Source organism: Lepisosteus platostomus, chromosome 2 (genome assembly GCF_059453375.1).
Source record: "Lepisosteus platostomus isolate fLepPlt1 chromosome 2, fLepPlt1.hap1, whole genome shotgun sequence".
Taxonomy (NCBI): Eukaryota; Metazoa; Chordata; class Actinopteri; order Semionotiformes; family Lepisosteidae; genus Lepisosteus; species Lepisosteus platostomus.
In genome coordinates this window covers 16,768,457-16,795,344 of record NC_142612.1, presented here as the reverse complement: position 1 = coordinate 16,795,344, position 26,888 = coordinate 16,768,457, and the positions used below count along the sequence as shown (strand labels likewise).

Sequence of the window (26,888 nt, the reverse complement as noted above, 5' to 3'; positions counted from 1 at the left end):
TTAAGTTCTTGAATAAAATGATTGGTTTATCTGATTTACATGCTTTGGACTTGCGAAATTCAATTGGGGCTTTTTGTGAAGTTGTGGGAACAAGACAAGAAATAATTCCATCCATTTCATAAATATCACCTGAGATTATTTTGAAAAGTAATCTTTGTCAGACACACCCCGACAGCCAGGGATACTATACTTTTGAAGCTTAAGAAACTGAATGTTCTTTAAATATTGACAACAAATAAAGCAGGCTTTCAACTGCTCATAAAGACACCACAGATAAAGCAGAAAATTGCTTGGACACAAACCTCTTTCATGTATTTATTAGCTAACACACCAAATCTAAATCATATATATTGGTCCACAGTGAAATCAGTAATAAAACCAAAAGTCAGTTACACAAAGGACAGTATACAATGAATTAGAAATACCTAAGAAGACCTACAGTACAATATGAACCGTTACAGAAAGGACCTGGTCAACCCTAAGTCATGATGTGGTTCAAGCCGATTCCTCACTAAAAAATTGCATTCGTGTATGTGCAAATCTGAAAAAAAAAAAAAAAAAAAAACGGTTTCCCAGTAACACACAATTCCAAGAGCAGAGTACAACTATAATAATAAATTAACAAAAATAACCAGGACAAAAGAAATCACATCCCACACACCGTAACTTGCTAGGATGTCACAGGGACCAGCACAAACTCGTCAGACGTGTATAATGTTAAATGTGCACATTTGTGACACAAGAGCTGGAGGTGTTTTACTGTTTGGTGAAACACTGCTTTGACAAAGAACACCTCTTGTGAATGTCTGTGTACTCTTACATATTACTGCATGCTCCAGACCAGACCGAACTTCTGATGAAGCATGAGTTTCGTGGCACAAACAGCACCATATTAATCACAGACCAGCCTGAAAAAAAGGCTCTAATGAGAAACTTACCTGGCTTCTTTCCCAGACTCCCCGTCTTCCCAGATGACCCGATTCCCTGTGCATTTCAAAAGGAAGGGACTTAATTGTAAATTCAGGAATCCTATTACACCACAAGACAGTGTTAATAGATCTTTCTAACACCGATTAGGAACTCGATTTCAAATCTTTCAAGTTAAGGAACTCGCCAAAACACTAGGGCTGTATATTCCAACATGAACATATAAGTAGTATTTTCTTCACTCTGCTTCTCACAGCATTAGCATCTGTGAATCCAGACTTCAGAACTTTGGAGTGATTTTACATGCTGACAAAGACAGCACATTTTCTTTGTACCATAAAATATATTCACACTGCCAGCCTCTAGGTTCTTTAACACAACCCACATCCCAGAATCTTGTGAAGAAAACTGCAGTTTATTCACAGTTGGCACTGCAAATTGAATGCCTGAGGAGGCCTTTACTTAACACCATTTCCTTTACTTCCACTAAGAAAAATATTTTATAATATAGAATTCAGACTTGCTTCATTCTGAAGTCTTCTTAACCTTTGGAAATCTTTAAAATAATGGCTTACTTATTAAAGTAATGCTAAGCAAGTGGTGCCTTTGTATGATTTTTCTTTAGTCTCCTAAACTCTTGTTCCTAGGGGCCTGTTATATGATATTTCCTATAACAGCTCGTGGTAGTCAAAGTGTTTGTTTTAACCATAACCGTTATTGCAAACTTGGAACGGCTTCTCAAGCTTGTATACTTTGTTCTTTTCAACAGAAGGGAGTGAGAAGAGCAAACGACAGATGTCACATTCCAGGGCCCTGTGGCTCATATCTGAAAGGGAGAACGGGACACGAGGATCTGGAGCACGATTGGGGAGTCTGAGCACACAAACAGCACTGACCTCGGAGTCCTTGGGCTTGACATAGTTTGAGGGGAACACTCCCGTCTTGTCTCCCACCACACCAGTCCACCAGTCGCCCTCCTTCTTGGTGACAAGAATCATATCTCCCTGCTGAAAGGTGAGGTCACCCTGCTCGTTGCTCTCGTAAGTGTACATCGCTATATACTCTTTAAGAAAACAAAGAAGGAGACAATCAACACGCAGCCTCCTTTTAGCTGTTAAGATCCTTCATGGCAGCGGTTTCAACATGCTGGACGATACTTTTCAAGTTAATGGTAGAATCAATACATCCTTATTACAAAGTTGCTATTAGAAAAGCAAACCACTGAGTGAGAGATGCCTGTATAAACAAATGCCCTGAGGGGACATGTGGACTCTGAGGACAAGTTCATGGACATTCGGGTGAAAACCCTGTTTTACATGACTGGAAACGAAGATTGTGTTCTTTACCCAGACAGTCTCCAGCTTCCTCTTTAGTCCCCAAAGCAGACCAGAAAAAGTGTCATCTAAGGTGTTTCATCTTAACAAGACCAACGTGCTCAGGGATTTCAGTGGGACCTGAGATTGATTTGATAGCTCTTCTGTGAGAAACCCGGAGTGCCTGTGGCTATCAGATCAGTGCTTGACCGGAAAGACTGTACAGAATATGTCTTTTCAAAAGATACTGATAATTTGTGCGCTCTCAGGCAATACTCCCAAATAATTCCCAAGTTCCAAAATCTAAACCTATACAGGTTGATAACAGGCAGCACTCTCCCTTGAAGACATCTTTATTTTCAAATTACAGAAGGAAATTTACTAGCTATAAATGGTGTTTCTGCTGCATTCAACCGGTTGTAACTGCTCTTTACAATGACCTGGAAATCATCGTTGCTACTGAAGTAGATAACAAAATAGGAATTTTTACAAACAAATATATTTGTAGGTTTTCATTTTTTTTTTTTTTACAGAGAGTTACTGAGCTTAAGCATGAAAGCAACCTTCCCTCTGACCAGAACATTTGTGGTTCTGGTCTGCAATGAAGACATTTTTCCTCTCAGAAAGGGAAGATGTAAGATGTTTACATTGGTTTTAAGAAGTGTGATGCACTTGTCTGAGCAAGGTCCTTCTTCTAAAAGGCAACTTGAGTTCTGTGAAGAAACTTCGAATTGAATAAACACAAGTACTGAAATTGAGGAATTTATGGCCATGCCCTGCATCAACTTCAGCAAACAAGAATAGTCCCTTATTCTTCCAGTTTAAGCGAGCAGTTCAGGAACTGAACAGCCATGACCGAGGCCAACACGGGATATTAAATGGTTGTGTTGAAAGGGTAGATGGGTCACAGCATCCTTTATCAGCTTTCTTCCTGGCAGGAAACTGAACTAACCAGCTGCTCCTGCACTAGGTTCAGCTTGCGACTCTGCAGCGCACATATCAGTGCCCTACCTTCTGCAGGATCCGTGGGTTTACTGGGCGAAGGCGTGGGTCTTTTCACACTTGGGGGGCTTTCAGAGGATCCAGACTCGATGCTTTGGAGGAAAGCAAAAAGCCACATGAAACGCAGCTTTGATGTTTTCAAGTCCATTCCTGTTCCACCATTTCCTACTTTGGGTTTCAGCAGGGCTTGCTCCTTTTTGAGTTCCGGCTTTTAAAAACGGAAATCAACTTAAAAAAAAAACATGCCGATAACGATGAAATTGGATTTAAGCTTCGAAACAGTGGAGCATCCCAAAACAGCTACTCAGGTTACATGTAGTTCCGCTTTAAAAGCTGCTGTTCACACCTTTCTGGCTTCCTTACATCGGTGTAAGTAGTAACAGCTGTTAGTACTGTGTGGCATCTAGATTAGGGTGAATCTGACATGATGTGTGGACTTCAATACTAACTGCAGAAGGGAGAAATAGTAAAAAAAAAACACCAGGAAAGTGATTAGTCAGTTTTAGGCAGCAGCAGGGAGAGGAGGTCAGGGCTCTGCTGCTCTCCGTCTGAGGGAGGTGTGCATTTCTTCATGGCACTCATATGAGAGATTTCTCTAGTAAATGCCCTGCTATGTAAATGGGCCTCAAGTCACCATTATAAATATGAATTTGTTTTCAATTGCTCTAACTGGTTAAATAAAGGACGGAAGAAGGTTGAATTCTTCTGCTGTAGTTCTAAATTTACTTGCAGTAAACCAACAGGCCTTAAAAACCTTCACCACAATTCTATTCATAAACACTTTATAAAAACCTGTACAGGAAATCAGTGTGAAGGAAATCATTGAACTTTATTTGTCTAATAATCCTATTAAGCAGATCTACTGTACATTATATGGAGAGATGCATGGCTAAAAACATGAGGAAATAATGACTTTTTTTTTACCCACGAGACAGAATGGGCTGATGGGGGACAACACTCTTTGGTGGCGTGATGGCCAATCACTGTACCTCTTTCATGTCTGGTTTTTAACAGGGCAACAGTGACAATTCCGGCATTAAATGCTGATAATTGTATAAATCAAACACAGAGTTAAGAGCTCAGAGAAATTCCCACCCTCTTGCTCTCTAACGAGCTTTAGTTTCCTGCACAGCTCCTGCACACCAGCCATCCCTGGCCTGGAAAAGCACTGAACACAGCACCACACAGCCACAGACGACTGTCCTGAGGATCACTGTGTCAGCATGTTCTCGAAGGAGTTCGACTGCGGAGTAGTGTCGGCGTACGAGTTGTCCTCAGACAGGATTCCCCCTGAGAGGAAGAAAGGGTTTTGGGGCGAGCCAAGCTCTGTTGAGAGCACTGTGACGCACGCATCCATAACAGGACCCACAGGCAGCAGCTGGGAGTTCCTTACCTCATGGATTTCCTCATGGGCCCGGAGATGAGCTTGACGTAAGACTTGGGAAACCATCCCTTCTGCCCCTGCACCTCCCCGAACCACCACATGTCCTGCTGCTCCAGCACAGTGATGATGTCGTTCTTGTTGAAGTTCAGGTGGTTGTCCTTCTTGGCTCGCCATGGATACAGAGCCTGGGCCTGAAGACCTTCCACCTTCTCCCCCTGTGAAACAGCAGCAGGACGTCGGGCTCAGCATAGCTCGCTTTCACAACAGCACCCCCTACTGGACATGCGGGCGCACGCCACCCTGCTCTCCAGTATAAAAAGAATGTTTCATTCTTTTTCACAAACATGCAACAATCCAGGAATGAGTGCTCTAATGCCACAGCTCATGGCTCATAACCTTAATCACTATATTGCAAACTAAGCTACTTAAAATGGTTAATTTTGTGAACAGGCAGCATTTAATCTCAGTGCAAATATCCTCCTTCTCCTTTATAGTGGATTACTGTCTCCAAGGCCAAGCTACAGAAGAAAGCTTCCTGCACGCCACCAGCTTCCCTGTCCCACAAGTGTGCGCTTACCTGCCCCAGCACGGGGGAGGGGGAGGAGCCTGTGATGGTGGCAGGGGTGAAGGCTGACCTCTGGCGCAGCTGACCAGTGCTGGGCACTGTCAGCGAGGGCTGAGTGGGCCAGGCATCCCAGCCATCCCCCTCCGTCTTCTCGGAATTGTTGGACGGCCACCTGTCAGCAACACAACGGGAAATAGGGGAGCTTACACAACAGCGGACCAGAATACCCCTCGGTTTCTCTGTCTAGCTTTAAGGATCTCACTGAGTCAGTGCTGACCAACTGGCCCCAATGACCACTGCTTCGCAGGCTTTAATCACAAATTGCTTTAAAACTATAAGGCTGTAATTCTCCAGGATCTTACAGAAGAAGAGCTGCTTGCGTGCCGGTGTTAAAAGTAGGCAGGCGGTATCTTTGATGAGAGTTGTCATGTTTTATCTACTGCGCATCCATTTCAGTCTGATCCAGATCAGACAGGGCCCCGTCTGATCCATTTCCTGCTCATGGAGGTGCAGTAAATCTACAGCGAACAGTAGGTACTCCTTCAAGCAGGACAGAGAAAAGCAGACTTCAACAGCAACACAAGCTCACCCTCGGTGGACAGACAAAAATTGAAGAGCATTCCCTTAATTAGGGCCTCGTAACACATCGGGTTGTACAACTTTCCGTCAGGACAGTTGAGAAGAAGAGCTGAGACAGCTATTTAAATCACCGCCTTTGTTTTTTGTTTTCCGTTATGCAAGCTGATGGAACTACTGTTCTCACCAAATACACCCTAGATGGTACTTTAGAAAGTTTTAAATGTCTTTAAAAAAGACATTTGCAAGAAAAAATTCATGGGCTTAATTGTTGTAGGTTAATTACCCACTTTTTGCAATCCGTTCGGTTTGGAAAACAATAACACTACAATTGGACATCTTGAGCTAACAAGGGACCACCCAAAAGTACAGCTCTCTGAAAGAAAACCTTTATCCGAGTTACATCCACCTATTTCCTAACTGCTTTATCCAATCCAATGCTGCGAGGGAGCCAGAGCCGATTCCAGGAGACAACGGGCGCAAGGCAAGATACACCCTGGATGGGACGCCAGTCCATTGCAGGGCACACACAGAGACACACACTCTCTCACCAGGGCCAGTTTTTCCAGAAGCCAATTAACCTACCAGCATGACTTTAGAGTGTGGGAGTCCGAATTGGAGCTCCTGGCGGAAACCCACACAAACACAAGGTTGTAAAACCTCAACACAGACAGCACCCCAGGAATCGAACCCAGGGCCTGCGAGGCAGCAATGCTGACCACTGCGCCACAGATCAACTGCGTAAATCTACGAAAGCAAATTCACTGGACAGAACAGAATGAAAATCTTGGGTTCCACAACGGAACCAGTCGATTTCAACACAGAAAAGGTCTGGCTTGTTCCTGAAACCCCCCCCCCTTCTAGGATGGCGATCTGGTCGACGGGGCGTGGGAAATAAGTCGAGGCCCGTTCACTAGGCGTTGGTGGGGGCTGGCCAGGCGTCGGGACCTACGTGGAGCTGAAGTCGGCCCAGTTGCTGCCGGCGGCTGTTGTCGGGGGCGGGGCGGCGGGGGTCTCGGCGGGAGGGGGTTGGGACCCCGCGCTCACGGCGCTGGTGGGCGTGACGCGGGCCGCCACTTTGGGCGCAGATCCTGCTCCTGGTTTGAGACTGGCCGGGACGTCCGACTCGGGGATCTTCTCTGCATAGTTAGCGGGGAACCAGCCCGTCTTCCCCTTCAGCTCCCCTCCCAGCCAGCCAGGCTCCCCCGTCTGACTCTCGTCAACCTGGGAGACGAAGCGGGGGAATATCTCAGCCCGAGCTCGAACCCCACAGCCGGCGCTTCCTTCGGGAATACGCACACGCTTCTGGGTTTACTCAGAAACAGCAACAAAAATACTGCATGTGCATGCGATATATTAAATCAACATATATGTAACATACACATTCACAAGTCACGCTGATTTTGAACTGATTCAAAGGTGTCTTATGCATCTGCTTTCAGAAAGTAAAATGATCGGATGGAAATCCAAAGATAATTTACATTTAAACTTTTAAAAGTATAGCACAAGGCTTCAAAAAGTGTTATTGTTTTTTTTATTAACATTTTATTCATGTTAATTCATTTCAGTGTCATCAAGGCTCAGCTCTTTTGTGGAACTATTCATATCTCTTCCTGTCACAAATTCAATAATATTGCTACAGAATACTGTACAAAATCAATATTTTATTACGTGCCAGCAAGTGATTTGGACTCGATGAACATTGAAATAATTTGGCATTGCTATTCATGCATTGTACATATAGAGCTCCTGGCAAAAATAAAGATTCACTATGAAAAGCTCCTTTGACTCTGTTTGGAAAGTAGATTTGAAATCATGTTCTTAGGCTGTGCTATTTCTGAAAGCTACCTCATTACTGTGCTAATTAAGTGCTCAGGATGGCAGGACACAAACCATGTGATGGGAAGAGAATGTTAATATGGCATACGACAGCATGCACAGCTCCCACACAGCGACCGACGCCAGGCCTTAGCATGTGAGACCAGTGTGAAGATGTGCTTGGCTTGTTTGGAACTCGTGGACTTGTGAATTTTTGTACTAGAAGGAACTTCTGACTCAGAACTGATCGCACCGCTTCTCGGACTGGGTGGAACATGAAAGACCAGGCACTTCTGCCTTGTGGGTGCTCTATTTTTCTTTTGCTACACGTAGTGCTGCCATTTCTTGAAGGGTTAGTGAAAGAAGCTAATTAGGTAGCAAAAGGAGCTAATTAGGTTGCTCAAATCTAAAAAAGACAGGCATATTACTGGATTCTGTCAACTTTCGGGCTTGTCAGCCCATTTGAGAGGGACTTTTCACCATTTGGTTTGTGTCTTTACAGTCCTTCGCGAGTAAGTCTAGGTGAGATTTTATAAGTTGCTGAGGAAAATCTACACATTTTAGAGGCCAGCACTTTATATATAAGCATCAAATTGATGTCAGCTACCCTGCTTGATTCTTTGGAGTGTGGCTGTGAGATCGGCTCTAGAAGCCTCATTCTAGCACATTTCAGTCCATCAATGTAGCCGCTGCTCTGAAGATGCAGCTGTCCTTCAGTAAGAACAGAGATGTGGAATGCTCTGAACCATGACCTCCTACTGGTGAAATACCCACAGTCTTCCTTCACTTACCCACTCTCCTTTAACCTCCAGCGAAGAAGCAGAGAGGCGGAGAGAACGGTGTGTTAATGCACAACGCAATCATCAGTTAACACATTTAACCCCCCAACCATTTACATAGGGGCACGAATCTGAGTCATTTGTTTTATACGTGCCCATAGAAACTAGCCTCCGACAACAGCAGTTCAATTGGGTCCATTTTATTTTGTGATAATCAATTCAATTGCTGTACAAATGCTTTATGAATAAAGGGAATATATAGGCATAACTGTATCTGAAAATCAATTAACATGACTATGGAACTTCTCGAATTGTAAAAGGACACCAAGAACTTAAATCCTTCTCATTACAAGTGTCAGAAAAAGTACTTTTTACCACCTGAAAATAGTTGATACACCATAAGCTTCCAAAAACATCTGGCAGGGATTCAGTTACTGAAAATAAGTCTTTCCACTTACTAATAGGCTCAGATTTGAAACGCTGGAGTAAACACTGTACTGAAATAAATCTTTAGCTTTGTTAAATAATACCTAAATATTATGTAGATTAGAAAACACATCCACCCTGTAGAAATGAAGGAAAGATACTTTTTTTAAAATTAACCCAGAACGCTCACAAGCATTGAGCTAGCTGTTATTTTTTCTTCAGCAACAAAGATATTTAAGATATTCGCTCACCATAATGATGTCCCCGGGCTGTATTGTGATTTCATCGTGACTCCGTGCGTCAAACGGGTACAGAGCTCTGTAGAACACCACCTTCACGTTGTCCTGGTCAAAGCCTGTCACAGGAGACTTCTCTGTCGGAGGAGACAGAAAAGTCAGAAAACAGGACGAACATCCGTGTTGAAACTGCATCACCAACAAAGGCTTGCAATTAAATACTAATGCACTTATTAACACGGTATAGATAAGCATCAGAGCCTTGTACAAGCAGAATGGCAATTATATAAATGAGCCAATTAGCAATTCATTAAGAAAAAGACTGAGCCAAGATCTTGAACTGAAATGAATGTTCAACATCACACCTCTCCCACCAGGAAAACCTCTAGAAGGTTAAAAAACAAACATCAGAGCATTAAATGATGCTTTTTTAAAGGCCATTTATGAAACACATCAGTCATTTAAGAAATCAATGCTTTTCTTCAGAACCTCAGAGGTCAGGGGCCTTTTGGTAGCTATGCCCTGACTTGCTCATAACACCGGTTCTTCTATGACGCTCCTATAAATGAAAGGGGAAATTCCCCTGTTCTATTATCAGATCAGACATTGGATCAAAGGGAAAGAAAGGAAAATAATATTGTTTTATTACTAGTATTATTTTAACCAGATATATCTCCCTGTTAGAATCTCAACACTAACTCAGTCCCTTCTGGGGCTTTTTCTTTTAACATACAGAAAATGAATAACAGCTGTGTGTGATCTGAGAGCCCACAGGAGTCAACCCCTTCCTCCAATTTGCATGTAGAAATTCCTATGATTACAACGTTTGAGTTAAGAGGCCCTCTTGTGGCCCTACGCAGAATTACAGGCTGTCCTGCCATAGGCAAATTGGGAAAGTTGCTTTGATTTCTTAAAGAGCAAAGCAGATTTTTAATTGTTATCATCTGAAAGGATTAGGCTGTGTAGACTTCGAACTCACAGAAAAGCTTAGCACACTAACAATGGCTGAAATTTTACTAACAAGGAGTACATGACAAACAGAAAAAACAAAGGTAACAGAAGAGAGTGAAACTGTAAGGCAGGGAACTGGGACTTGACTGGGCTGCTGAGAACTTTATAACAGTCAGTGGAAAACAGCTATTAGAATGAATAGCCTTTTGTAAAATGAAGAGCACTTGTGATGCAAAAACTGTTACACAAACAGCTGCATCTGCTTTAGAATACTGAGACCCAACAGTGGACTCCGGTACTGGGATTCTCACATCAAGCTGGCTCTCAAGTCTCACGTCTTCATGGTTGTGGTAGAATCCAAACCAGTACCAATTTCTGGGTGACTGCCCTCATTCAGGTGTGCTGCCTGTAATGTAACCAACTAGACCTCTGCAGAAGGCCAAAATGCTCATTGTGTGCGTGTCCGCTATAGTACCACTCCCTGTGTGAGCGTGTCCGTTACAGTGCCCATCCCAGTGTGGGTATGTTAGATACCGTATCACTCCTGCTGCGGGTGTGTCTAATACATAATACATCACTCCCAGCTGTGCCTGTTTCTCGTCATTTGACCAACTAATAAGGGCTGTTAAGTCAGAAACAGTGGCAAGCAAGTTGAGAAGAGAAGACACACTGCTCCTCCAGGGCCTGAGTCAGAACCAGTGATCTAGAGCTCAGCGAGAGTGAAACCAGCAGACACAGGATAGCTCCAGGATCAGGGTTACCTGTGGGGGGCCAGGCTGCTTGGATCGGCAGCTGTCCTGGCTCAGGCTGCTGCATGAAGATCTTGTTCAGCTTGTCCTGCATCTCCTTCCGGCCCCTGCCGTCATCGTCCTGCACCCTCTTCATCCACTGCTGCTGCGCCGGCGCCGCAGGGGGGGGCTCGCCGCCCGGCTCGTCTCGCTGCTCACTCCAGGCCGCCGAGACCCCATCCTCCTCCGGCACCCGCCTGGTGGGGGGGAAGAGGCTTTTCAGCGCGTGGCCATGCAGTGTCAGTTAACTACCCATTTTGTTGTTAAAGCACCTGGTCAAACACATGGGTGCCTTTAAAAGGAAGACCAAGGACAGAGATAAAATCTCCTATTGAGGCTGCATTGTGTGAAGCTGAAGTCCAGCCCAGCACCTGCACTGTCTTATGCCCAAGCGTGCAGCAGGAACTCCTCAGGACAGCTCTTGTGCATCAGTGTCAAGACAAATAAAACCACATTACCACATAGACAAATTACCACATTGTTCCCTCACAGTTTTAACATCAACACAGCTTGAAAGATTATTTCAATAACATGTTCACATCACAGAACTCTGTGACACCACCCTGTGATTAAATGTACTGTATGGGGAAATGTCTAGATTTGTTTTTTCAAAATATGATATTTAGCATATTCGCAATGTTGTCACTATTTCATAATCCTACAATTGAACCAGCAGACAGGAAAATGACCACTATCGAAGTGCGGCAGGTCTCTGATCCACCACAGTTTTTGCAACTGCTTTCATGAACCCTCGAGGACCTGCAACAGGACAACAGTCTGTGTAACCTACACAAAAGAGATTTCTGGATTTTGACTGAACATCTTCTAGTTTGTTCAAATAGAAACAAGCAAGTAGTGTCAATTTACATGATTGAAAAACCCATCCCCAGCCTCCCACATCCTCAATACCCCCCAAAAATGCAAAAATGCCTTTTGTTCTTGACGTGTTTCCCAGAGTGCCTCTGGGCCCTGACCTGTGTCGGTCCTCCTTCAGTTCGGCGGTCTTGCGCTCCAGCTCCACCTCCTTCTGTTCCTTCTCCTCCACTTCCACCTCCTTCTGCTTCTGCCACTGCTGCCTGCTGTGGATCTCGCGGAGCTCCTGTGTCAAGAGGGGAGCGAGACACGTTAGGGCTGGGTGACACAAGGGCCTCCATTATCCACACCGACAGGCCTTCGTCCTGTGCAAGCGCTCCCTTCCCCTAAACCCAGGCTAAACAGGCAGCATGTGGCTGCCTGTGCCCTCATCCATCAGTCACACTGGCAGAAACACAACAGGGTGAGTGAGGATCCCAGCAGTGGGAATTTGGGCCAAGATTTTCCCATATACCCAATTTGAGTCGGTGAGCACATCCTTTTTGGGGAAACTGTTTTGTTATGCGTCATCCGATACATCAGTCCATTACTCATCAGGGCTGTTCAACCCATCTGTTCAGGAGTGCTAGAAATTACTCAGACAGGACGTAAAAAGGCTTAATCCTTGAGGTGTCTTGCACAGAGCACAACACTGTTCTGTTGAATATGGAGAGACATCTGTGGCTCTCAGGGTGAGGAGGAGGCAGTGTTACACACAGCTCCAGGTTAAGAACATGCACGTTAAGTTACTGAAGATTGCTGAAGACAGGAAGACAAGGGCTTGTGCCCCAACATGGGAAGCACATACCAATGTGGAAGGTATATCCCACAGTGAGACTGCAGTACCTGTGTTAACACAGGGCTGCTGTTACGCAGTTTAAAACTGCATGCCATCTTCTAGTACACACTTCTGTGACTTTTGCAACAAAAAAAAATGATTCCCCAATTTGAAATTTCAGATTTCATCAAGTTTTGTGAATGAATAAATGTCTCTGTATTGAGGCCTGAAAGAGTACGATCATGTTACGGTACAGAGGATGGGCACGCTGGCAGCTCTCTGGCAGCACAGGCCAGGGCAGAAGCGACGTGGTGCTGGTAATTTTGGGCAAACTCTGCAATTCTAGAACACTGTGACCTAGAATACAAAATTAGGAAATGCCAACGCAGTGATATAAAATCCTTGTCTGAAAACTGACAGGCTTAAACTTTTTCCACTGGATAGTGGCTTTCAACCTCCAAGAAGATAATAGGAACGGCACAAGCTCAGAAGGCAAGTTCCTCAATAACTAACTTTCAAGTATTTCGTAAATTTACAGTATTGTACAGTACATCAGCTTAGGACCAAACCTCAATTATCTTTGAATTTCCAGTTTCCTTTTAAGATGCATATGAATTCCCTACATTGAAACGCTAAATGGGAAACGGCACTTCAAAAGTCGAAAATACAGCACAAGGCATTCACACCAATCATCTAGATTTTGTACCAATGGTCTGTTCACATCTGATTTCTGTTCTGCTGAGGTGTTGAGTGGTTTAAACCGTGCAGATGACAAGCCATGTACATGCAGAGTTATGTACAGTAGTTTACCCACTCACAGGCACCAGACTTTACCAAGCAGTTAGAAAGTACCCGATCTGCACACAAACACAGATTTTTCGGCACATCAGAGCCAGTTGATAAAAGCATTTGTTAGGGAGATATATTTCTGGATATGGTGTAAGTTTGAAAAAAACATGAGTTATCATGCGACTACAGTACATCTTGAGAAATTTACCAAAAGCCTGAACATCAAAGAACTTTATACACAATACAGCAGCAACGATGACTGCCTAAGTATAATTTTAGGAACAAGTACTCCTAAGACTGGGGGCACTTCTCTACATACAAGACGGCAGAAATCCAGAAGAAACTAACCAGCATTGATGTCAAAGCCAATACTCCAGTCGGAAAATACTAGCGTGCGATTGTCAGATCAAAATGAGCCAGACTGGCCAAATGGTCTTTCCTTGTTTCTGTAACAGTTTTTATGTTCTATCTAAATCCAAGAGAATTAGTAAAAAAAAACTGTGCAGAGAAAAAAGAGAAAGAGCTGTTTTAATCCAGTTGATTCCAACAATGCAACAATGATGCTGCTGAGAAGTCAGAGGGATATGTTACAAACTAAAATGAACGTGTTCTTGTCGGCTTTCGACAGCAGAAGCAGTGTAGAAACAAGGAATCTGTAAGATGAATTCAGCTTCTACCCTCAGAACTAACAGATAATCCACAATTCATACAGCATATTGAGGCTTCTGGGGAACAGAGATCATAGATGATCAACACATAGACAATGACCAACTTCAAGTTTATGGAAAACTTTCCACAAGTTGTATTTCACAGATTTCACTCTTGAGTCAGGCGCACTTTGCTATTTTATACTTTGCTGGTAGTAGATTTCTATCGTGTACACCTCTTACCTCACATGAACACATTTCGAAATACTATGAATACACTTCTGCAGTAAAATGAAAATAAAATCATTTATGGATAAAAGGGACTCTGCAGATCTAAAATTTACAATGGATTAAAGAAAGAAAGTGCTACACAGTCTGGAGGACTTCCCTTTTGTGTATATACAGTAAATCCATTCAAGAATTACATAAACTGAATTTGTTTCATTGTACGATGTTTTGTTTTACATCATGTCAAATTTGCGCGAGGCGAGAGCTGAAGAAGGTTCGACACAGGTCAGAGCCCAGCGGCACTCTGGGAAACACGTCAAGAACAAAAGGCAGAATCCAGGGCCTGCCCGTATTGGCAGATGTGTGTGAGAAATTCCACCGATAAGCAATAGCAATGGTGGTACAGGACAAGCATTGATAGTTTTTAAAATGTGTTTCTGGGTTCAGAAAACAGTCTGACAGCCTTGGAGGCTCCGGTGTGGCTCACCACGCCCAGTGGAGGTGGAGGCTCACAGCCCTTCAACACCAGCCACTTCCCCAACCACGAGGCCACCCATGAGGCAACACAGCCACCTAGTGTAGCCTGGGCGTGTCTGTAGCTGCAGGTCACAAGTTGATGAACCCATTAAAAAGTCTTCTGTAACAGGTGCTTAGAAATGAAAGATGCATGAATGACCTATTTATCCGAAAGAAAGAAATGTCCACACGCAGCTTCCTTTACTAGGAAAGTTTAGCTGTATATTCAGAAAGAATACTGCTTCCTGTGACAAAAGGCCTCCATGTGATCTCATGACCATGGCCCAGAAACTCATAGAAAGAACTGTGGTGATTTTAGACAGTGCGGACATCACTCTCAATGGTGAAAGAAAATAAGACACAAGGTACCTTACAGAAAATGGAGGCATGATGCCATGAAAGAAGTTAAATGCTTGATCAGCACTGCGTGAAACCGCCTGAGCACTAGCGCCATCTGTTGAGCTGCTGCAAGACTGCAGCACTGCATAGACCCCACACAGTTACCAGCTGCTCCAGGCCCATCACAACGCATATGGACACCACGTACTGCTGAGTTCAGGTCAAAAGCGAAACGTCACTCCCTTGGTAAGCATCATACTTATATAACACCTGTCCCATCAATAACGTTACAGTCAAAGAGGGCTTCATTAACTAAACATAATTCATGTCTGTGTCTTCTGAAGACAAGCCTGTCGGAAGCTTTCGCTTGCTGCTTTTGTTACCTCATGCAGAGATGCTGTTGCTCCACTGGAGAGCAACACCATTCATTCCAACTACTCCATGTGCAAAGTCTGCCAGCTACTGAGGAGAGGAAGGCAAATTTAGCTGACTGCAAACTTTTCACATGAAGCCAGAATAACCCCGCATCTCACATTCATATTAGAGCTGCATCACGTACAGTATATTTCTGATGAAAGTGTGTTATGCTTTTAAATCGCACAATCAAATGCTGGTGTGACAATCATAGCCAGCGACTTTCATAGTCAGAATTCATTCTGACCACATTTGAAATGGTAAGTTGGGTGTAATATTGCATGACAGGATGCACCAAATGCCCCATGACTTCATCAAATCCTTTTATGTCCTGCACGTGAAGAGTGAAGCTACTACATTATCTCAAAACAAACCAAAACACATCAATTTGAATACACTGGTCCATGCAGAAGATCATGACCCAAAGCTCTGCAGAAAGCCAGTGCACTGAAGTCATACTGCAATGCCACCTTGGAGAAGCAGCCTTACACTGCAAGCCCATGAGCACTGCAAGCAGGTGGGAAGCAATTTTGCTGAGGATGCTCAGCGCTCTCTTTGAATGCATCTCCAAAGAGAGTAGCACGCAGCTGAGGAAGGGCAGGGAACCTTCAAGTAGGAGTCTAAGACGTTGACGCAGCTCAGTAGGGAAGACAGGCTCTCCAGTAAAGCTTCATCCACACTCCCCGACTGGAAGAAATAAAAAGGCTCACGTTTAACGAGCAGTGGGAAAAGAAGTCATCACCGAAAAGAAGGACTGGATAATGAGAACAGCATAAAAACAACAACAAAAGCTGAGCTTTTCAGCAAAAGCCATCGATACAGTTTAGAGACCTGTCATCTGTCTGGTTTACATATGAACAGCAGGCTTTGAAACTTCCTTCTTTGGTCTGACAACCACCTGGCATAGTGGCAGTGAAACACGAACCAGAAGACGCAAGTGGAAACTTAGAGGAAGTGTATTTAGAACTGAGAACAGGAGGCGCTTCCCCATCCTCATGTCCTAGTGTGTAAAACAGGAGCGGCTCAGCGATCTTCATTTCCCCATCCTTCCCTGTGGGCATGGGAGTTGGTTGCAGAGAGCCAGAAACGTAAAGACTCAACCGGTATTTCCAAATTGGGAGCATATATAATTTTAAAAAATACCTTGCCAGACTTAATTACAAAAATAAATTACATTTCGCATTCTGCTACAATTCAAACCTCACTGTCCTCTGTCTTAAGTAGAAAGTCCATACGGCAGCTTTCAAAGTGCACTGTAAGTTCTTCCCCCAAAATGCATGACAATTTCAGATGTTAGGAGACATTTGAGTTTTGGGTTGAAAAGTGTTAAAAATATATGTTTAAACCAAAAAATTAAGTCCATCAGTATGGGTTTTTCAGGCCTTTGATTAGCTAAGCAAATGCTCCCTCTGGGCACACAGCAAGCTCAAGGGGCCGTCTGCACCCAGTGTCTACCTGTGCCCCCCCCAACTCCTCCGCCATCAGGTCCACCTGCAGCCTCTGTATCCGGGCTGTGCACACCTGGTAAAACCCGCCCAGCACCTACGGGGCAGGTAACCACACCACAGGAGAGCTGATGGAGCAGAGTCCAAAAACACATTGAAATAATAGAACAGACAGACAAAAAAAACAAGCCTGCTTCCTCCTCTTCCTCAAGACACAGCCTATACGTAATGCATAAAAAAAAGTTCACTGATTGCTTTCTGATTACCTGCTGTTCTTCAAAAGCTATTGGAGACTCTGCTACAGAACTTGCTGCGCTCATTTTGAAAAGAGAAAGGCGCCTTTCGTCTACCAGACAATGCATCTGAGCAACCAAGGCCTCCGATCAGAGGCGGTCTGATCAGAGTTCTCTTCAGGAGATGCCTTCAATGACGCAGCTGGTAGCTGAAGATTAACACCGCATTAAAAACACCATCCAAAAAAAGACATGACAGGCAACAATCTCCACGAAAACAGATAGGAGAAAAGTACATCTGCATATTGCAAAAGCAAATTTTCTAATTTGGTATGAGTTGTAAAATAAATCTATGTATTTGTAGTTCTGCTACAAATGTCTCATAATTAAAGAAAGTGCACCTCCTAACTCACAAACTACAGAAAGAAAATGTGCTGAGTGACCAAGTCATGCTTCCCTTTTCCAAAAACGCCTCTAAGGAAAGTTATTTTGGATGGATTTTAGGAATGTTTTATTTGTGGAAATGTATTGGTCAGGGAGATGGTGCTCAATGGGAGAGAGCTGTGGTGAGATGGCGATTGGGTCCGGTGCTTAGGGAAAACATTTTCTTTTACTCAGAGGTTTGATTACTGTGTGCCACCCTGTAAAACAGTCTCCTAATCTGCCTGTGCTTGGAAGAAATTAACTCAGGTTTCATGTTGGCTGTGATTCTCCATTCCAGAGCATGCGGGCATGGAGCGTTGACCCCAGACTTTGAGTACAAACATATCAGTTAAATTTGATAAAGCAATTAATGATACCTGGTTCACGACTTGGAAAAAAAAATCGACCAATCCTAAAACATAATAAGAGAAGTAACTGCTGGACCTGTGGAACTAAACATCAGAACCAAAGGAATAAGGACACAAAAGCTGTTCCTTCAGGCTGGTTCTTCAGACAGTGAAGTTGGATGAGCAGGACACCAGCAGGGAAAGAGATCAGTTAGATAACCTTCCAGAACCCGAGTAACACTGTTAACTTGCTCCAATCAAGTAAGGTTAGACGTACATGTAGCTACAGCGACTATGGTCAGAATGCATTTGGGTAAATTAAAACATACCCTATTCTTCCAATGCTCGTTAACTTCCCATGCATCTGTAGCAGATGTGCAAGACAACTGCTATGCCCTGCTAAACCTCAAATCGTTTTTTAGTTTTAAAGTAGGCCACTTGTTGGATTAACAAGCGTACACATTTGAAGGAACTTAAAAGTCAATAAAACCATTTTCTGAAGAGAAATATAACTTTCATTAACGATAAGGAACAGACTGACATCGTGAGGCTCTCCAAAGTAGCTAATTGCTTAGGAAAAAAAAAATGCTTTGGCTCCACATCTCATAAATTGCTACTTTTTTTAGTGCAGCCCTCCACTACACTTTCTTGATTCAGCAAGGGGGAGGAACGAGGACTCCTGCCCACACTTCTCCAGTTCGCTTGCCTCTTCAAGCCATTCATCATTTGAAACGCTAATATCTCCCCGAAACTCGACAGGAGAGGTCTTCGCAACGAACTGCCACCGAGCGTTTTCACAGCCCCTGAAACATTGCAGCCATTCGTGCCAAGGCCTCGCAGCTTTCCTCCCCCCCTTCGTTGGGAGTGAGCAAGCTCAGCACCAGCGGTTGCCGCACACTATTCCGAAACCCCACAGGTCACTGAGTGCAGAAAACCGAGAACATATCAGCTGGCTCGACGTGACCATCCCTCGGCACTGGGGTAACTGAGGGAATCGCTGGCCAGTCGGCCAGAGGCTTCCAACGACAGGGCTCCTGACCGAGCCGCCCGCGGGCCCCCAGAAACACATCCCCAAGGCTGCCATCAGCGACGCAGGGCTGCAGGCCGAGAGCTGGCTGGACCCACGCAGACGAGCAACTCTTCTGCCCGCCGCCGAGGCGGCTCTGTACAGCTCTCCGGTACCTTGAGCTGATTGTTGAAGACGTCGATCTCCAGCAGCTTGGACCGGGTCTCCTTCTCCACCACATCCAGCTGGTCTCTCAGCTGCTGTCGCTTGCTCTCCTTGGCTTCCAGGGCCTTCCTGACGGTCAGGAGAGAATCTCCTGCAAAGGCCGATGATAGCGGATCACGGACCGTGACAGTGAGGTGACGGGGCAGGGTCAGTTACACAATTCTAACAAACAGACGCAGCCACTCATCAGACCTTGTTGGCCTCATTCTAAGTCGTTTCACCTGCATCTGGTTTTAGAAACTGGAATCTTCAGTTTTTTTATCCGTAAAATTATTCTGATTAGTCTTACATCAGAATGACTGATAGTTGTAATACCCACGGTACTTTACAGCAGTGTTGCATTAAAAATGCAACAGATAAGTACTGGAACTAATGTGTTGCAGTTTTTAGTGTCTATAGGTTTGGTGTCATAATACTGGAAGTAGAAGCTACAGGGAAGAACCTATAAATCTGAACAGGATGTATTTCTTCACCGAAGAGTTGTGGGAGAACAGGACAAGCTGCCCAACCATGTTTTTAAAGCTGCTACTCTGATATTTCTTTCTAGAAGCAGCTGGATAAGATCTTTTGATCACTTAGCTACTACCAAATGAGCCAGATAGCCTTCTTCTCTTTTGTCACCTTTCTGATGTGCTTACTGCAGTTGGTCAATATTAATATAATGACGTGACATTTATAAAATGAATGCAATCATCATTAAGCAGATAATTCTATCAAAGCTCATGTACAGTTCCCATGTAGGCTCATTAAAAAAAGGACTTTAACAGTTCAGTACAATCTACAGTAAACCTGTTACAACAGCTATAACTAATTATTCTTCATAAACGGATCATTGGCTCTTTTACACACATTTCAGCTTCGACAAGATCACAGGGCGACTGGCTTCAACTTTGGAAAAAGCCATCTGTGGTAAAAATGTTAGCATTTGATGCCCTGTGAAGGCTGTGATTTTAAACAATAAAAAATTTGGTGATGGAAACAGTGTAAAGTTTGTAACTTAGTGACCTAATGCAACCTTTGTTATGACCAACTGAAATTAAACAGGTCATGGTATAAAAAAGCACCTACAGTCAAAATGCATCTCTGTATACTTCTGATGCTACCCTACTTGCTTAGATTCAGTCAAAATTAAAAATCCACAGTCCATCAGAACAGTGGGATCAGGGATACCTACTGTGCAAACTGTTTTGCTGCACCTGTTTTAATTGGTCATTTAGGGACTGCTTTTCTGGGATCAGACTTCCAAGCAACTGCTGAGATTCCTGTCAAAACCAAGGACATCAGAAAGAGAAGAGCAAACCGTTACCAACACTGAACTCCTAGGTTTCATATCCAAAGCAAACAATGCAATACATACAGGGAATCTCATGAAAACAAACATAAAAAGACTTTGCATGAGGATTACAATCGCACTGATTGATATTACATTGATGAAAAAATCACTTAGACACAAAAGAACTTCAAAAAGCCAAACAAATTTGTGGATTTCCCAAGAAAAATATATTTGTACACACCGCTGAAGGTAAAGTCAGATTTGAATATCAATCTTCATATCAAATTGTGGAAGTGAAGAAGTAGAGGGAGAGTATTATGATTTTCCTTATTCTATTTCTAAACTCAGCTATTATTGCAAAACAAGGTTCTACTGCTGTTCTATGCTCAACTTACCTTCCTGCTTTAACCTGCTTTTCACTGCTGCAATTCCTTAATTTAAGGGGATAATTTGTTCTTTTGTGCTCTTTAGACTCTTCTATCCCAGTTAAGGAGAGTTTAAGAAAAAGTATAAAGAAACAGCCATGTGCATCTTGTACAAAAGATTCCCACCACATTAAATTTGAACGTGTCTGCGGGGTTATTATTGCAGACTCTTACTTACTCCTTTCTTACTACTGGCTTACTACTTTCTGATAACATTCACTCAAAGCAGTGTGTCAAGTGAAAATGCTCCAGGCGGGACTGCATGCTGGGCACCACGCACCCACAACATCCACGCGTGACGGGGGCCCCACCTGCAGCTGCTGCTGAAGATGCGTGATCTCCGCAATCCTCAGCTCCCGCGTCTTGTTCGTGCTCTCGATCTCGTGCCGCTGGGCCGACAGGCGGAACCGGATGTCCTGCAGCTTCCCTTCCAGCTGGTGCTTCTTGTCGTTCTGCAGAGGGGGGTGAAGAGGTTAAAGCCCTGTGCCGCGATCGCTCTTTCGAAACTCAGGATTCTGCGCTTTTCCAAGCGCTCTCCACAGACCTCTAAAGCACCATCGCAGATCACCGATTAGCCCTACCAAACTGTAGCTCTCCTAAAGTGCATTAAAAATGGTCATGCATATCCTTCCAACATGGAATCAACAACTGTTGATCGATGTTGCTCGCTGCTACAACCTCTGAACCAGCGTGGTTGAGTGGAGGACTCTTTACCAGAGCTACTGGTCACTGTTGTTTAACTGCTGCAAGCTCCACACTGCTTTACAGGGGCAGAGAGAGCAGCACGTCTCTCACTGACATCACTGTGACAGGAGTTCAGTGAATACCAGGGCTGATCACTGTCCCAGCCCACGACCAACAGCACTCAGCCCTTGCTTATGCAACTGTAGGCAAAGTCAAAGCCCAGAGTCCCAAAACTGCCCTCCACACTACTTTTGAGCGCTGTGACCATTTTCAATCAAGATGACGTGATTGGATACTTCTGTCCACCTGATTTCTAAAATAAAACAATTTGTTTGGTGGTGTTAAAGATAAAGAAAGTTGAAGACACTTTGGTGACTTCAAAACCTTAATAAATAAATGTGTTCAATCAGCAGCTAACTGTAACAGAAGCCAGGGTTGGATTGGCATTTCCAAACCCTACTCTGCACAGATCCTGTAAATCCCACATAAACACCAGCTTTTCATTGACATTCCAGTTTGAAATGACTGAGAGCTATCCGGTCCGGTACTGCCATGTTCCATCAGCTGAGTAAAAGATAAACACACCTACAGTAGAAGTGGAACAGCCTTACTGGGTAGAGGAATAAACACACTGCTACCCAAAAGGCATTCAGTTTCAATTCCATTGAAGTCAGTTTTTGTTCCTTTTTCCTCACCGGATTGATATGACTCACTGCCTTTCATATAGTTTGGAAGTGAAAGTATACAGGCCTGTTGTGAGGACACAAAAATCAGACTTTCTCTTTGAGATGGAAGAGTGAATGTTTCCAACAAGCTGAACTCTGACACCGGAACAAAGAAAAATACACATAACGCAATCTATCACACTATTCATTCCTGACAGCTTGTGGTTTAATGTATTTTAAGACACTGAACCAAGCCAGGTGTATCCTGGGAAGGGACTCGGTCAAGACAGTCCAGGAAAACTTCACCAGTCTGTATCGTAATCTAACCAGCCTGCACTGAGAAGACAGATTGCTCTCCTGTCTTTGTCTGCCTTGTGTCCATACTGGAACTTCCCATTAGGAATTCAAAACGACTAGAGATTTTGTTCCCATTTCTGGGATAACTAACCCAACAATATTGCTTTCCAGAATTCCTGAAAAATCTCACATTAAAACTGAACATAGCATCTAAACGTTCTAAAACAGGAACAAAGGAGACTTACTGGAGTGCTTCATAAGTCTATTTATCCAAGGTGAGCAAACTGTTTAAACACACCTCAGTGAAGTATTCTCCCAGAAGGTCCCCTGTACCTCATCGGGCCATTCACTGCCAACAGAGTTCTCTGGAACAGGAGCAACTTACAAGAGCCTCCAACTCGAACTCCAGCGTCTTCTTCCTGGCTTTCAGGACCACGATGTTCTCTTGCTCCTTGTTCCTCTGATTGAGCAGCTCCTGGCGCCGATTCCTCTCCCACTCGAGCTGGCGCTGCCTCTCCAGCTCCCGTTTCGCCGCCTGCAGGGAATGGACATGGAGCAGCTGGACTCGGGATCGAGCTCCTGCTAGCAGTGTTGTTTCTCAAAGACTGCCAGCTGCTGGTAAAGCACCTGCAACGGGTGCTACACTCAATTGCTGCAATAAGCCTGAAAGCTCAAAGAAAACAGTCACAGCCTACAATAAACCACACGGCAGAAACTGTGAGTGTCTGAGCAGAACAGGGCACGGAGTCCACCACCTTCAATGCCGGAATTAGCAAACACGCTTAAGAGGTGTTAGTGGGGCCAGCAGGGGGCGCTCACCCTGCGGTCCATGTGGGTCCTAATGCCCCAGTATAGTGACAGGGACACTATACTGTAAACAGGCGCCGTCCTTCGGATGAGACGTAAAACTGAGGTCCTGACTCTCTGTGGTCATTAAAAATCCCAGGGCGTTTCTCGAAAAGAGTAGGGGTGTACCCCGGCGTCCTGGCCAAATTTCCCATTGGCCCTTACCAATCATGGCCTCCTAATAATCCCCCTCTTTGAATTGGCTACATTAGTCTGCTCTCCTCCCCACTGATAGCTGATGTGTGGTGAGCGTTCTGGTGCGCTACGGCTGCCGTCGCATCATCCAGGTGGGGCTGCACATTGGTGGTGGTGGTGGAGGGGAGTCCCCATTACCTGTAAAGCGCTTTGAGTGGAGTGTCCAGAAAAGCGCTATATAAGTGTAAGCAATTATTATTATTATTATTATTATTATTATTATTATTATTATTATTATTATTATTATTAAGAGATGTGAATAATAATTAAACAGCCCTCAGAATTTTGCTCATTTTAGTAGGCAGATCCTTTCAGCTCTTTACTAAAGCTGAAAGTCCCAATGCCACCTAGCTTTCCATTCCTGGTAATCCTGGAAGTTTAACAGGCAAGGAACATTTCTCCTTTTTCTCGGGATCTTTACAGCCCTACTTCTCACATTATAAAGCTCTTAATTAAAGGGAATTGCTGAGACTTTTCAATGTTGTTTTTAAATAACCAGACTTCCTGCTGCTGGAATATTACCAAAACGGAAGAATTTCACTTGTTTAAGCTTGTTTCTAGCACAACGTTGGCTGCAGCAAGCAAAGACAAAGCTACTGTTCAGTATTAAGAGTTTGGCGAAAAAAAGTGAGTATTTTTTGAAGAGGTTTATTACTGAAGGACATGGAAAGAAAGCCACCAGAACGTGAAGATCAGGATAACCGTCTCCTACGACACACAACAATTTTGGCCCCCGCTTCTAAACGCTTTGCCACGTGCTCTCGTACCCGACAGACACAGCCATCGATGCGGCCAGCCAGTACCGACATCAGCCAGGTGACCGCCCACCTGCCGCAGCTTGGTTACATTGATACCCCCTCCGGCCTGAATCCTAGAGGAACCGCTGCTGGCGGTGTGCTACAGTGGGTCCTTGTGCTACAGCCATCGATGTGGCCAGCTGAATCCCTCTCCGGCCAGGTGACCTCCCATCTGCCATCTGCCACCTGCCACAGCCCGGCTGGCGCAGCTTGGTTACACCGATACCCCTCGAGAATCCTAGAGGGACCGCCGCCGGCGGTGTGCTACAGTGGGTCCTTGTGCTACAGCCATCGATGTGGCCAGCTGAATCCCTCTCCAGCCAGGTGACCTCCCATCTGCCACCTGCCACCTGCCACAGCCCGGCTGGCGCAGCTTGGTTACACCGATACCCCTCGAGAATCCTAGAGGGACCGCCGGCGGTGTGCTACAGCAAGGCCTCACCCACCTCTCTCCTCTCGATCTCCTTGCGGCGCTCCTCCTCCCGCTGCCGCTCCAGCTCCCGCTGCTTCTCCAGCTGCTTCTCCAGCTCCTGCTGCCGCCGGCGCTCCTGCTCCAGCCGCTCGCGCTCGCGCCGCTCCTGCTCCTGCCGCTCCAGGGCCGCCAGCCGCTCCTGCTCCTTGCGCTGCTGCTCCAGCAGGGCCTGGCGCCGCTTCTCCAGCTCCAGGTTCCCCCGCTCGAAGTTCTCCCGCTTCTTGTCCTCGAACGTCACTGGCCACAGCGCACAGCACAGGGGAGGGGGGGGGGGGGAGGGACAAATCCTCAGGATCCTCAAAATCCACCAGGGAAAGGCTGCTCTGGACATTTTCCAGAGGGACGGCTGTGCTCAAGCCAACAGAGTTCTGCGGCTGGCTGGCTTGTGGCCTAGTGGCCGTCAGGGGCCTCCGCCATATTCCCCACAGCTTGGCCCCCCATTACCGGAACGGAGGTGGGAATACTCCCACCTTTTCCAAAGCAGCCTGTAGCGATAGACGCGGCTGCGTCTAGGAAAAGCCTCCGGCAGGCGGCAACTCAATCAACGCGGAGTTACTAACTCGTTCAGGAAGTAGCACCGGACAAGGGCGCCTGCTGAGCAGGTATTAACAACTGCTGCCCTCTATACCCCGCACGCACTGGCAAACGCTCTTCTCCGCCTCCACCATTCACGCTGTGGTCTTTACCGAGCTGTACGATCATGCCGAGGACACTGCGGATGATTTCCAAACGGAAGAATAAATGGCCATTCCAGAGCAAAGCTTAAACTGGAATGCGGATCCCCGACTCTACCTACCTGGCAGCCTTTTCTCCGGGGCCTGCTGCTCTTCCTCTGCAGGCTCCTCCTGGACCCTCTGGTCAGCTAAATGTAGGCTTGCGGTGGAGATGCCACTCCCCGAGCGCACTCTTCTGGAAAGGAAGCAGCCCCCCACGCCAACAGGTCAGAGCCCACCTGTCCTCCGATACCCACAAGAAAATCAAGATGTATTGCAGGAGGATGCAAAGGCCAGAACAGTTCTATAACATTTTTTTACCATCACAATTTCATTTTGTACTTCTTTAAGAAGGGATCCAATGACAAAAAGTGGGCTTTACTCACCCCTTCACTCAAAGGATCCTAGTAAACCTTTATTCTGAGCTGGAAGACCTACAGACTACAGCTACCTCCGTGTCAAGGAGAGGGTGATCCAATATCATAGCCACCGTCTGGATATCCTGTCAGACTCCTCCCGACATACTAATATTCACCGAAGTGGAGGGGTACCCTGTGCATCACCAATGCTACAGCAGTTTCCAGAGCAAGCTGGTGTACTCTGCAGGTTGTACTTATGTGAACTCGCAGTGGTGATGGTTTGGTATTTGTTTTACCCTTAATGCTCAGCAACGTCAACTACTGTAACAGCATTGAACATGCTCCGCATTTTCCTTCATTTCTGCACAGCTGTCAAAAAAATAAACTGTAGGTTTGGCAACCAACAGAGAGATGCAGGCCCAATGTGCCGCTGTTCTGAGAGAGTCCCGGTTCCTAAAAATGGACACAAAAACCGCAGGCTGCATTTCTACATTTGAATCTGGCTTCCGGCACCTTCCAGCACAACCTTCCGTCCACCTCCTCTGTTCTGTGTTTCCGTCTGTAACTACTGTTACGAAGTACGTCCCCTCCAGTGGACACGGATAAAAGAATACTGAATGGACCACAAAAAGGCCTGAACTCCAAGGGCACGGTTTGTTTTCTTAGGAAGAACAAGCAGTCCTGTGTTCTGGCTGCAGTTGACTGTAACAATCTTTAGGTATTTGTTTGCCATCTGGAGGAACACAGGAGCTTTTGTGAGCTCCCTGTACTTCTAACTTTAAATGATGAAGAATCTAAGCAGGTCTAAGGAAATTGTACCTTAATTCCTGTTTCTTTTTCTATATCAATCCTGTGTTGATTTCAGAGCAGCTTTAGATAAAAATTCATTTGAGAGTCACTTCAGCCCCAAGGCACACAGTCCTTCCTAACGCAATCTGAACTGCAAAACTGGCTTTGTCTGAACCTCCTCTGGAAAAAGTCTGCAATGTTGTGTAACCTACTTAGTATTGGGAAATCAACACCAAAATTGCAAAGAGCATGTCTGCTGTAGTGCACCAGGCTCACAACATTATACATTTTGACCAAGTGAATGAAGAAAAACCGAAGCCAAGTCACAAACACTGCACACAGCCTGTCCATCTGTCCCTGCCAAAC

The 26,888-nt window shown here is 45.0% G+C and overlaps 1 protein-coding gene across 8 annotated transcripts in view; it reads right to left on the bottom strand.

Annotated features, from left to right (window-relative positions):
- itsn1 (intersectin 1 (SH3 domain protein)) overlaps nt 1-26,888 on the bottom strand; it is a 91,425-nt gene that overhangs the window by 21,117 nt on the left and 43,420 nt on the right. For 4 of the 8 annotated variants that reach the window (XM_088600915.1, XM_088600924.1, XM_088600950.1 and 1 more), the window contains 17 exons: nt 25,458-25,570; nt 24,636-24,898; nt 22,737-22,886; nt 21,017-21,157; nt 20,182-20,269; nt 18,959-19,098; nt 15,935-16,015; nt 11,740-11,864; nt 10,739-10,962; nt 9,042-9,163; nt 8,377-8,391; nt 6,720-6,991; nt 5,204-5,363; nt 4,636-4,841; nt 3,252-3,334; nt 1,824-1,990; nt 939-984 (listed from right to left, as the gene is read on the bottom strand). In XM_088600915.1, coding sequence (XP_088457041.1) covers nt 939-984; nt 1,824-1,990; nt 3,252-3,334; nt 4,636-4,841; nt 5,204-5,363; nt 6,720-6,991; nt 8,377-8,391; nt 9,042-9,163; nt 10,739-10,962; nt 11,740-11,864; nt 15,935-16,015; nt 18,959-19,098; nt 20,182-20,269; nt 21,017-21,157; nt 22,737-22,886; nt 24,636-24,898; nt 25,458-25,570 — 2,396 coding nt within the window. Of the gene's footprint in view, nt 1-938; nt 985-1,823; nt 1,991-3,251; nt 3,335-4,635; nt 4,842-5,203; nt 5,364-6,719; nt 6,992-8,376; nt 8,392-9,041; nt 9,164-10,738; nt 10,963-11,739; nt 11,865-15,934; nt 16,016-16,783; nt 16,871-18,958; nt 19,099-20,181; nt 20,270-21,016; nt 21,158-22,736; nt 22,887-24,635; nt 24,899-25,457; nt 25,571-26,888 lie in introns of all 8 variants that reach the window. The other 4 variants (XM_088600967.1, XM_088600932.1, XM_088600941.1 and 1 more) reach the window with 4 other exon arrangements.